The sequence below is a fragment of the Cavia porcellus genome, unplaced genomic scaffold (genome assembly GCF_034190915.1).
Source record: "Cavia porcellus strain 051 isolate PalLab524CR breed Dunkin Hartley unplaced genomic scaffold, mCavPor4.1 scaffold_33, whole genome shotgun sequence".
Taxonomy (NCBI): Eukaryota; Metazoa; Chordata; class Mammalia; order Rodentia; family Caviidae; genus Cavia; species Cavia porcellus.
The window spans coordinates 16,896,158-16,909,095 of NW_026947516.1; the positions used below are offsets into that span (position 1 = coordinate 16,896,158).

A 12,938-nucleotide genomic window follows, 5' to 3' on the forward strand; every position below is an offset into this window, starting at 1 on the left:
GTGGAATGTCGCGTCAGCGTCCGTTTGCGCATGCCTATTGGGTGCTGCGGAAGGTTGGGTGAAGGCGCCCTCTGGTTACCTAGTTACAGCGTCTCTTTTCAGGAAGCCGGTTATCACCCTGCCTGCTTCTAATTGGTGAGATTTGAGTGAGAAGGCTGCTGAAATTCAGGTTCTTGGTGGCATTTTGTTTATGCTTATCTGCCGAAGCAGAACCGTGCTAGTTCTTACTACCCTGCTGGGGTTGCCAGATGCTGCATATAGAAATACACAAATTTTAAAACTCAAAGCAAATCAAAACAAATAAAAATGTGAACTTTAAATGTCATATATGTATGTCCCAAATATTGGAGATGTCACTGGACAATTACTTGGTATTTATTTAAAATTCAAATACAATGGCACATCTGTATTTTATCTAACAACTGCACTCGGGCGGGAAGGCGGGGAATCTGAAATATCTAGTCCAACTCAAACTGGTTCAACTAGCTGTGGAGATTGATGCTTGGCTAGAAGGCTGAAGACTCAGTAGGAGTGGGATGAGGATCATTCACCTTTACAGCCTGCACTTGCAATTCTCCAGGCCCACTGTGCTTGTGCCTGTGCTTGTGAGAACCAGTTCCTTTCTGAGCACCGTCATCACCACCATGACTAGCACCCCTTTGGGATCTTGAGTAAACCTATTAAATCCTAAAGATTCGAGTTTTATTTTCCTCATGCCCTCTCCAAACTTCCAGAGATAATGAAATACTTCCACTTTTATATTTTCAAAAACAAAACCACCTTTATGCTTTAGCTTTGGTCCTGGGCACTGAGCATTAAAAAGTAAATAAACTGTGATTCTGCCTGTTAAAGACCCACAATCTCATGTGGCACCACTGCATTTATAGTCAGTTAAATCTTAAGCAACAATATCAACTTAAGGTTATTTTCTACAAGTCAAAAGAAAGTTTCAGTAGCAGAATTGAGACAAGTCTAGAGATGATTCTAATTATAGTATTCTGCCTAAAGGTATGACCTCAAAGTATGTCTTTAGGGAATTTTCTTAGAAACCACTAAAATTAGACCAACATACTTAACGTACTGTATTTAGATTACACTTAATAAAATGTGAGATGTGAGGGCAATCTACTACTTCTAGTATTAAATGACCTAAAACGGAAAATAAATGTAGATCTTATTTTCCTTTGCCTTTATATATGCAAATATACATGCAAATTGTTTGGATAATTTTGGATTAAGAAGGCAAAAATATATATTGATAACCTGCCATCAATGTGCAAGGCCCAGTGAACAGAAAATGTAGCATAAGCATTGCCCCAAAGATCAAGGCATATGTAAGTTATCTAGGATCAAAGAAGTGGTAAGTGCTGTAAGAGAAACACCAGAAAAATAATCAGAGGTCAGGAGCAAAGAGTATTTCTGTCTGGAACATTTAGCTAGAGGAATAAGTAGAGCGTTTCTGTGCAAATTTTTAGAGCAAGATCATTTCATTAACAAAGTGAACAAGGTACAGACAGGCATTTGCTGTTCAGTGAACGCTATTGTGCAACTATACAAAGGAAGAGATGGGGAAAGAGTACAGACAGGAAACAGGTGACATTTTTAGTGAAGGTTGGAACAAACTAGTAGAGGATCTTACTCTACAGGTGAACTAGATGTCTAGCCAGACTTCCAGCCAATATGATATTTTCAGTTAATATTTTGAGACTTCACTTCTCTTTTTGCTTCAAATAGAAAAAATGAGACTATGTTGAATATAAACGAGAAAAGTTCATTTTCTTTGCTGTAATGTAGACGAGAAGATAAATATTCCCATGTATCAGAAGCAGAACCAAAATGTACAACGGTGATCAGAAAACCAAATCCACATAGGTCCTGGACTCTGTATCTGGCATGAGAAAGACATGAACCAAAGTTCAGCTTCTATAAAATAATATAAATTTGCAGTACACCATTTGTAGCTAAATATAGGAGCCAATCTTGTGAGAGAATGTTACACTGGTGGCATTCAATAAATCACTTGCCAAAATTGGCACCCTTGTCTACCTCCTTCTTACACTGACTCTGGATTTAGCCATGTGACTTGTTTGTCCAGTGGGACATCAATAAATGAGATACCAGGGAGCCTTAATAAGTGTTTATGGACTGAGTTATGTCCTGTTGGGTCTTTCCCACTGAAAGCCAATAATCACGCTGTAAGGCTCCAATGAGATGCTGAATGATGAAAAGCCACATGGAAAGAGACTCTAAAGAATAAAAGGCCTGCTTGTGTGTTCAAGCAGTAGGTGAGTTTCCAGTTTATTGTCACCACTAAAATGACTTTAGCCTATACTGTGTGAAACAAAAGAATATCTTAGCTGATCCTAGTTCAACTCACAGGTCATGAGAAATAATGTCACTGTTATCTCAAGGCACTAAGTTATATGGTGGTTTGCTACACAGCAGCAGATAACTAGGCCTCAAGGCTTAACCATTTCCCTTACTCGTGAATGAAAAATGAAAGAATCTATGCCAACAGTCATTGCCTTTCTGAAGATATAATCTGTTAGTGACCTGAGCCAAGCAATGTGATCTACAATATGTCATTATCACTACTAAGCAGAGAAAGAAAAAGAGAGGAGAGAGAGAGAGAGAGAGAGAGAGAGAGAGAGAGAGAGAGAATTAGTTTGCAAAGCAAAATTCCAGAACACTGAAAGAGATATATATTAAGACAATGTACAAATCTAATAATGGAAGTTGAATTCACTCTAGAAGCAATAAAATAGTATGAGAAATTTTAATGAGAATTTGAAAACAGAAGCATGCAAAAATGAAACAAACATCAATGTATAGAATCAATTAGAAATCTTTTTTTTTTCTTGGTCTTTTTAAGACAGAGTCTCACTATGCAGTTTAGGTTGGCCTTGAGCTCACTTTGTAGCCTAGGCTGGCCTCAAACTCATAATGATTCTCCTGACTCAGCCTCCTGAGTGCTGAGATTGCAGGCAGGTGCTGCCAAGCCCGGTTTCAGACAGTACTTTAATCTTCATCCAACTCTGATCATTATGATGTCTCATGTGTTTCCACCTCTAAAGGGCTTCTCATCACACTGTCCTGGTTACATATTTTTCATCAATGCTATCATACTAATACATCAAGCATCATGGTATCAGACATTGCTGACATTTACTCTTTGCTTTAAGTCCTTGGGGCCTTCTCATGTACTTTTATTTTTCAACAAATTAAGAATTCCCAACTTACTTTCCAGGGATATGAGTATGACAAATATTTCTGTGTAATGACTAGTGGACTCTAATAAAGCAATAGTTACCTTATCTCTACATTCAAGGACAAGTCCCATTAAGACCCAGCCTTAAGGATGCAAATACAGATCTCTAGTGATTATTGATAACTGAGGAAGAAGTAAGGGGAGGGGTTTAGAAGGATGGATTCAGATGGTGAACAGTCCGAGCCTAGCCTAGAGCTTCCCAAGATCTATATTTAGCTACATTTAGCTTCTCCATCTAAATATAGGAGCTTCCTAAGAAGCACAAATGGTGTATTGCAAATTTATATTATTTTATAGAAACTGAACTTTGGTTCATGTCTTTCTCATGCCAGATACAGAGTCCAGGACCTATGTGGATTTGGTTTTCTGATCACCATTGTGATCATGTAAAGAAGCTTCTCCATCTAAATGGCAATTACGAAGCCAGAGCCACTTCAAATCAAAACATGGTTTTAGGACTAACATAAGGATTCAGTATAAACCAAGAACTTGCCAGAGGTTCCAAACTCCTGGGATTTGCCTACCATCCTACTTCTTTTATTTGAAATAATCTCTTTGATTTATAAAATATATTTTATTTCTCAAATTTTGTTTTCACTACTAGTAACTCAAGTGAAATGGTCAACTCTGAGATGCAAGGGAGTGATACTGCCATCTGTATTTGGCAAATGAGGAAACAAGGCTCAGTGAGGTTGATCACAATGGGATTAGGTGGGAGAGCCTGTCCTTAAACTCAGATTTATTATTCCTGTTAGTGATTTGGCCTTTTTCGTCTACCAGGCAAGAACTACTTTAACTATATGGTGCATGTTGCACTGTCTTTTGCCCAAGCTCTCAGAGAATTTAACCAAATGTCATGGAGGAGGCAGGAGAGCTGGTAGAAACTTGCTGAAATGGCAGAGCAAGGAATTGAATGCTAAGTATCTTGTACAACCTCAACTAAGAGGTTGGGAGCCCTTTCAGAAACCTGATTAAGAATATTAAAACTAGAAAAAAGAAGCCATTGCCATTAAATCAATAAAATGAGGGGTGAGAACAGGGGCAGGAGAGGAGTGACTGGGTCAGCATCTGTAAATGACAGAGGTAATAATAAGCACAGTGGAAACTGGTACGGAAATTGAGGAGAAACCTAAATAAACCCTCTGGCTTCATTTGTTCTTGGTTACTTGCTTTTAGTTGACTGTAAAAGTCACTAATTCTAGGGGTCACACAGCTGAGTAATGTATTATTAGTCTCCCATTGACCTTTCTGATGTGTGAATCATAGTTATAACCATTGCCCAGATTATCTCTCAGATTTGAGAGCTGCATTTGTTGAAACCACTGCCTCTCCACTTGGGCTTGAATGGCTGGTGCCTGGATGTGTGACTTTATGAAGTCAAGAAGCCAAAAACTCATTCCTCAGATTATGCCAGTGCCACCATTTCCTAGACATGTGTCATGTAAAGATCATGTAAAGATCATGAAGATTGATTCCACATGTGAAGACCACTGTCTGCATCACCTGTAATCACCCCTCATCTTGCTTCTTTGTCCCATAGATATGCCTAAACCCAACCTCCAGGGAGGTGAATTGGAGAGATAGGCCTCCCACTTCCACACTTGGCCGCCTTTTGAACAAATGTTTTCTTTTGCAAAATTCATTGTTTCAATGATTGGCGTATTTTGTGGCAGACAAAACAAGCCTGGTTAAGAGCCCCATGACTAAGTGCAAGTAATCTATACCACTAGGGCAGAGATTAAGAATTAAAACCAAAAGGATCAGAGGGCCTGAAGCTACAGCCCTCAGAGAACTTCAATGAATAAAAGCGAAACCTAAGAAATGTTTAGGAGCTCTGACCAAGGAAGGGCAAAAATTTAGCTAAAATCCAACAGTGCTACATTTGTTTATCGTTGTCTTTTTCCGTGTGATTGTCTTGCTCCAGGGTGGTCTGGTCTGACCGATTTGGGTTATAAGAACTTGATAAGCAAGTTTCTAATAATAAGAGAGTTGTGGTGTGGTGAGGAAGTAAACATAAACACTACTATTTGCACAGCTGTGTGCTGAGTGCTATAATAGATTGTGTGTGCCTGTGTCTATATACCTGTGCAAGACACTACAGAGAGTTTGATTTTTAAGTTACTTGGTAAGTAAAACAATTTGTATGTAGGAGTTCTTTACAAGAGGGAAACAAAAAGACTTGTCTGTTGTGCTTTCTTACTGCGTAGCTGTGGAACCTCTTGCCACAAGAGTTGAGATATAAATGAGATTGAGAATTGAGCAAGTGCAGAAACCTGGAGCCAGAAACACCAGAAGTAATATAAACCCTTAAAAGATGTCAAGGGTACTGGTAGGCTCTCTTTGGCATGGGATGGGGGTCAAGTCAGATTTAATTTAATCTCAAAGCACAGTATAACTCCCTCTGCACTTTGAGTCACATTTACTTTGTTTAGAACCATGAACTTTCTAAGAACTATGGTCTTGGTTTCCCAAAACTGAAGTCCAGCTTTGCTGAGCTCATGTCTCTCCCTGCACTTCCCACTTCTAAATGCCTTTTCTCAAACATATTTTCACTAGTATAAAATGTAGAGTGGATGCATACTAAATAACACAAAATTATATGACTTGCATAATGATGTTTATTTCCTTTAAATACACTTAAATATGAAATGTCAGACAGTAGTTCACTAAACTTGAACACTACAAGCTGGACAGAAATTAGAAAGTCAGTGCTGATGCTACAAGTGAAATTCTGCATAAGAAAGAATGAGAATAACTCTTGAGAGTGCTTAACAAAGGACTCAGAGATGGCAGTTTTCCTCATCCACTCTGAGAATCAATCACATGGCCTCTGTCATTCTGGACATCCAAATCTTTCTCATTTACCAAAATATGGGTTCCACAGATTCCCTCCTCTCCATTTTTTGGTGTGCAGAGGCATCTGCAGCTAGAATTCATCTGTCAGCGAATCAGTAAAGATCAGCTGCTGTTGGATGGAGAGTTGGTCTGACTTGGAAAATGGATTTTTTTCTGTTACCTGAAGAAGGAGGAGAAAAAGCAATGACAGCAACCTGAAGAAGCAATATGCTGTTTAAAATGATAGGAATGGAAAACTTGGAACAAAAGTTGAATCAAGGATTCTCTTGGCTGTGGAGCCCCTGGGTGGCCTTTTTCTCCTTTGGAAAGCGGCAGTGCTTTACACATGCTGGTTTTCCACTTGCGCATGTTCTGGTATGAAAAGGGCATCTGTCTTCACAGCTGTCACAAACCAAAGTGAAAATGAAACTTCAGAATTCAGAGGAATAGCTGTTGGTATTCAATTAAGTTTTTAAAGGAAAATTTCAAGATGTGTAATTAAAATATCAATATAAAATCCTGAATAGAGATTCAAAATCTATTAAAGCTTGACCAAATGTTCTATTCATCAATAAAATTCTCATTTATATTAATTCAGTGACATCATCTTCATCGAAGAAAAAGCAAACACATATGGACATTTACAGTGAGACAGAGATTAGATCAGAATTTGCTGATCTGAACCTCTACTCCTCAAAATGGTTTAAATCTCATCAATTAGTTTTTGTTTAAGAACCCTAAATTCATAACAGCAGGCTGGATTTTCTTAATTTCATGATTCATCCTCCTTCTATATAATTTCACTTATTCCTTGGTCTCTAAATTTCTGTTTATTGTTTATAAGGCATTTGGGCACCTAGCAAAAAAGTTAGCTTAATAAGGAATCCCACCAAATCAAAATGGCATTTCCATTAAATATCAATAAGCAAAGTTAATGTGAAAGTGAAAAAGCCATTTACCTGCAGGTGTCTGGGTGAAATATCTTGTGTTTCTGGCAACAACTCTCCAGACTCTCTTTGCATTCGAAACAACTGCAGTTTTCAGAGTGCTGGATGAAATCTCTGGGACACGGTGTTTTACAGACACACTCACATCGATCTTCATCAAACTTCATGTGTGGCCCACAGAGAGCTGGCTCCTGGAGATGAGAGAGGTCTAAACAGAAACACTTACCCTGAATAACATGATCACCAATGTTGATTTCATATTTGGCATCATCCTAACATAATGTGAACTCATTTGATCTCCTGTGCTATAGATTTTCATGCTTAAATGTTTTCACAGAGATGAAGGATTTACCTTTGATTTTGCAGGACAAAATACAGAATTCTTGTGTTTTCTTAGCTTTGTGATTGCCAAAATATCATCATCTGAAGATTTCTAAGATATTTTTAGAGATGTTTTAGAGTGATAATTGCTGAAAATGCATTTCCAACCCAAGCATTAATACTAAAACATAGGATGTCTTAGCATTACAAACAACATCATCCTGAAGTTGTAGGGAAGATTAAAAACGGAGAGGAACAGAAGTGTTGATATTGCAGGAATATACCTCAAACTCCAAGAAAATGGCAACAGTGATAAAGTTCCTCAACGTAAATCATTACACTGGTATAAGTGATACAACAGTGTTGATGAATTTGGATCCCACAGGCATTAGCTAAAGATACATTCAGCCAAGAGGCCTGTAAGAAGTCTGTGACACTCTCAGCTGACAGATCTTCTAGAAGATGGACAAAACAATTGGATAGCTGATACTTCAGGTCCAACCTTAATGTAAATCAGAATTCATTACAAAGAGTGAGAGACAGAAACATTGGGAAAACATGACCTTGCCATTTTGGATTCTCAAAGACTTTGGAGGAAAATGCATGCTTGCTCTCCAAAGCTGCTTGTTTCCCAGGTTGCCTCATTTAGGAAATGGCACCATCATTTCTTGCTCTGCTAGTCATTTTTTCCTCTGATATTTTTCCCAGTGTCTTCCAGTTTAGCTAAGTACCTCATCATTGTGCATATTTCCATTTTGTCCCCTGTTTTATCTTGCACTGATTACATTAGTCTGTTTGCTCCTGTTTCTCCTCCTAAGTAAAACATCCTGAGGGGCCAGGTCTTATTGTGCTAGTGTAAAATAGACAGTCAATAAACATCTGTTGAATTTACTTGGTGTAATAAGAAGGCTCCTGAAGCAGGCTGATGTGTACAGATGCTGAAGAATCCCATTCAGTATTTTAAGACATCAGGTTAAACCATACCACGTTCTTGCCAATATCGAACCATTATTGTCATATCAAAATGGCAATCTCATTGTCACTCAATCTTATGATTTTGACTGCTAATTGACGATGATTTAGAAATTATGTGGAATGGGTATCTGGGAAGACTTCTTTCTGAATTTTGTGAAGAGGAGAAAGGTGAGCTTTGTAAATCTTATGTTAGTGAGGCAGATGTCACTCTGAGGTATTTAGAACAAAAACTCCTAACAGACTAGCATTGATCACTAGATGGCAGCAAAAATCCACCCAAAATACTTGATGCAGGAACAACTTTATGCTTGGACAGTGAGACTTAGGGGTGGTGATGAAACTATGGGCAAAGCCCGCTGTTAGTTATGATTGAAAGCTCTAAAAGGTGTGCCATTACTGGTTTAGAGAAACAGCTATCAAAGTATCTGGTAAACTTCAGCAAATTATGTGACAAAGACAGTCTTTACATCTTTATGGGCAAGTTAAAAGGAATAGAAACCAGAGGCAGGCAACCTGGGTAGAACAGCTACTCTTTGAGAGTGATTCACTGAATATCATATATTGATTTGCATCCATAGAGAGGTTGATGATGGGTTACTAGTGTGTTCTATCCTTGTTCCGGATATCAACCTTAACAGCAAACTACTGGAATTTTAAAAAATAAACTGTTGAAATTTGGCTCTCTTGAGAATGAAAGAGACATATCAAATACTTTACAGAAGTGAGATTCCCCTTCCTTTATCTTTTCTTTTGATTTTTAACAATTTAGAACCAAAGACCTGAATCTGACAATATGTAATTTAATTGAACTTGGATTCATTAACCCAATGTGCACTCATTTGGTGAAGAGAGGTCATTGTAGAAAAGGCAACTGGCTTAACAGCTGCATATGTGGAAAGATGTATAGTGAACAATAGATCAGTATATGTCATTATCAGTTTGGTGAGACCATTAGGGAAATGAATGTGAAGTTGGCCATATCAGGGAGTTATGGGAGATGAAAATTACAAGTAATTATGCTTCAGTTTTTCAGTGCCTCCCACTTCCATCATTGCTACAACCGAACAAATAAGTTGATGCTCCAGAGCTGGGTTGTCCAACGAGGTAGCTCTGGTCATATGTGGCTACTGGACATAAAATGGAGAATTGAGATGCACTAGAAGGATAAGTGTGCACTCTATTTCAAATGCTGAGCACAAGAAATGTAGGCTATCTCAATAAAACTTATATGGATTATAACTTAATACTATTTCAGACCTATTGGGTTAAGTAAAAATCTGTCAAAATTAATTTTACCTATTTCTACTTTTTAAATGTGAGCAGTATAAAACATAAGTTACATGTGTGACTGTCACTCTATTCCTTTGGACAGTCTGCTCTGGAGCTAGAAACATTTAAGCTCAACATAACAACAAGAATGGGTGCACTCAAGAATGCTGCTGCCTTGGTGGTGAAGAATTTCTCCATAACAAATGTATATTCTAGCAGAGGGTGCATATTTGGTAGGGAAGGATACAAGGAACATCCCCTATCTGAAATTAGAGTAAAATAAAAGCATGAACTTTATGTAGTTTAAATGCCCATGCTGTGTTGAAATTTCCAGAAAACATTTAAACGGAAGCTGAGAGAAAAATAGAAAGTAGGTTGCTACTTACAGTTTTTAAAATGGATTTTTAGTGCTTTATTCTTACTATTCTTGCTTGAAGAACACAGTCTATAAACAAGATTCAAATAGCATTGCTCTTTACCATTTTTTTTTTTGTTTTTGTTTTTTGGTACTGGGGATCAAACGTGTGCTTGCAAGGCAGGCACTTATACTGCTGAGCTAAATCCCGGCCCTTTATCATATTTTTTACCAGTGGGACCATGTCAAATTGCTCAGGAAATAAATTTTAGAAGCATTCATATTCAGCACCAAACACTATAGTGTTATGGATGATAATGCAACTGGGATGATAGCCTATCTCACTGTCTTCCCAACTTTACAGCACAGTACCCATGTTTTGCTTTTATTTTACTCTAATTTTGGAAAATTTTCCTGTGTTCCCAATTTCTTTTTTCAAAATTGAAACGTTTTTACATGATGTAGTTGAAATAAATCAATTCCAAAATTATTTTATATTCCTGTTAGACTTTTATACAAACAAATTAGTAAACTGTGATTGCTAGTGTGTGGTCCTGAAGCAGTTTTCATTAATGTCTAGCATCTTCTTTTGAATTCGATGCTTTGAGGAGACTCTAATCACAATAAGCTTTACACAATGATGCATTGGTGGACATACTATATGATCACAGCACAGACAGCTCTAGAATCTGACTGCTTCCATCACTTAGCTGTGTGACCTTGAGGAAATTACTAAACATCTTGGAGTGTCAATTTTGTGATTGTAAAATTTGGATAACAATAGGGTTGTTGTGAAGATAAATAAGTTAGTACATATAAAAGATTACACATTCCTTGATCACAGTAAGTACTTAGTAATTTCAGTGCAATGCTGTTATTTTTATAATTGCTGTAATTATTTCACTACAACTGTCATTACCTTCTGTTACAGCCAGTGGATTCTCCTCCTGTAAAACACATTTACATTTGTTGTTATCCCATAGCATGTCAATAGGACAACGTTTCTTGGAATGAGGACAGCTGGGAAAAGAAAACAATGAATGAAATTTAAAAGTTTTAAAGAGTAACTATAATTTTGGAGCATTAAATATCTCATAGAATAGCTAAGATTTTTTAAAAACTTTATATTGCTTTTAAAATTGCAGTTATACAGGGAGAATAAGTGAGATTTGCTGTATTGTATGCCATAGTGGCTATAACTAATAAAAATGGACTATGAATTTCAAAATTACAAGCAATATATTCATATGTTCTCACCAAAAATTATAATTATGCTTGAATATTTAAGATTTTAAGGAGCTTCATTATACATCTGAACTGCATCTTATTAGATAATAATTCTGTAATTTTAAGCATGCTATTGGGAAACATTCAGAAACTGAACTGTAATTTGAGAAAGTTATTAATCTCTTTAAATGATGGGTGATAAAAGTATGCAAATCACAGCTGTCATCAGTTTATTTGCCAAAATTTAATATTGTTTTAAGAGAGCTTCTAAGATTATTTTCTTTAAAATAGAGGTAAGAACATGGCTTGGGCAGCAGGACTACAAGCTTGCTTTCTATAAGCTTACTTTTCTGTTGAGGAGGTGTCTATCTTTTAGGTTTAGTGTTACTAACATGATCACAAGCTGGCTCTTCCACTCAACACTCACACAGTACCTTTAGTGCATTATTCAATGTTTGTAATTTGCCCTTTCTTTCTATATATTCACTTCTTTCTCTCTACATTCATTTCTTTCTTCCTTTTCATGATCTTTAGCTTTGGTTTCAGAACACATCATGCCATAATCTGTCTTATAAAGAATCACAAAATTAATCTCAGTAAAATTTTAAAGTCAAGTTAATTTGAATTGATTTCGATTTAAAATAAGAATTTTCTATTTGGTAATCTTCAGGGAGTAAGGTTAGAAAGTTGCAAAGCTCGTATACTGATAGTTTTGCCACTTCCTAGTGACAGAATTTTCTAAAAATCCTTTTTGAAAAAAATCTTTCTTCTCCTTTCAGGACATAAACATACACATGGCCTGAAATGAGCCTTAATTACTGTTTGTTGTGGAATGAAGGGCATATGTCAAATTGGAGGCTGAAGCAGTTGAACTATGTATATGAAGTTCATCATCACTGAGCTTTTGAGTGTTTTCACAATATACACTAACAAGTAATAAAAATACGTTTGCTAAACAGTTATTATCAGTAGATCTGGGTTTGAAACTTAAAGATAAAACACTTAAAGACAAAAAGGTGACCATAATTAATAAAGTATTTGCCACGCACAACTTCAGCAAAGGCATGAACAATCATAATGGAGTACAAAAAATGCTTACAGATCTTCCTCAGGGATTTGGATAGATCTTCTAATGATTGAGTATGAGTGGCGGGGGGCTGTCGGCAAGCACTTACAACCTGTATGGTTGGCAACTTTAACAGGCACTAACTCCGGTACTGATGTCAAAGGCACTGATATCTCAAAGAGCTATAGGAGGGAAAAGGGAACCACAGTGAGCACACAGGTTATTTTATATTATGTATTATTTTTAAAAACTTTCACAGTGTGAATGTTTGCCCTTGTCATCTATGACAGTGACATTAGAAAAACTGTTCATTAAGAGTGAAACTATTCATGACGAGGGCCAGTAGAAGGCTAGGCTGGCACCTAAGAGATCAGTATCCCGTGCAGCTTTATGAAAGGTCTATTTATTTTCAAACTCCTTAACTTTGTGTCATTGGTACCTCTGTAAGAGGATAGTTTGGGGCCATGCTCTCACTTTAATTTTGAGTATAAATTGTAATGGTTAAATGAGATTAAAACTATGAAAACTCTTTGGGATCTTGGTGGACTGTATTATTATTTGAACTATTTACCAGTTCCTTCTCACTCCATCTCTATTGAATAAACACATTTTTCTGCCTGTTGACTTGATCATGTCACTTGTTTGGGGAAATGGGATGATAGCAGACATGACACA

At 36.9% G+C, this 12,938-nt stretch overlaps 1 protein-coding gene across 1 annotated transcript in view; it reads right to left on the reverse strand.

Moving 5' to 3' along the window:
* Window positions 1-5,863: 5,863 nt before the first annotated feature.
* The window catches only part of Vegfd (vascular endothelial growth factor D), a 33,082-nt gene continuing 26,007 nt past the window's right edge, over window positions 5,864-12,938 (reverse strand). Inside the window, exons 4-7 of the mRNA XM_063242981.1 lie at window positions 12,297-12,445; window positions 10,890-10,990; window positions 7,063-7,258; window positions 5,864-6,505 (exon numbers count right to left, since the gene is read on the reverse strand). Of these exons, the coding sequence (XP_063099051.1) occupies window positions 6,379-6,505; window positions 7,063-7,258; window positions 10,890-10,990; window positions 12,297-12,445 (573 nt within the window). The 3' untranslated portion in view covers window positions 5,864-6,378. The remainder of the gene's footprint in view (window positions 6,506-7,062; window positions 7,259-10,889; window positions 10,991-12,296; window positions 12,446-12,938) is intronic.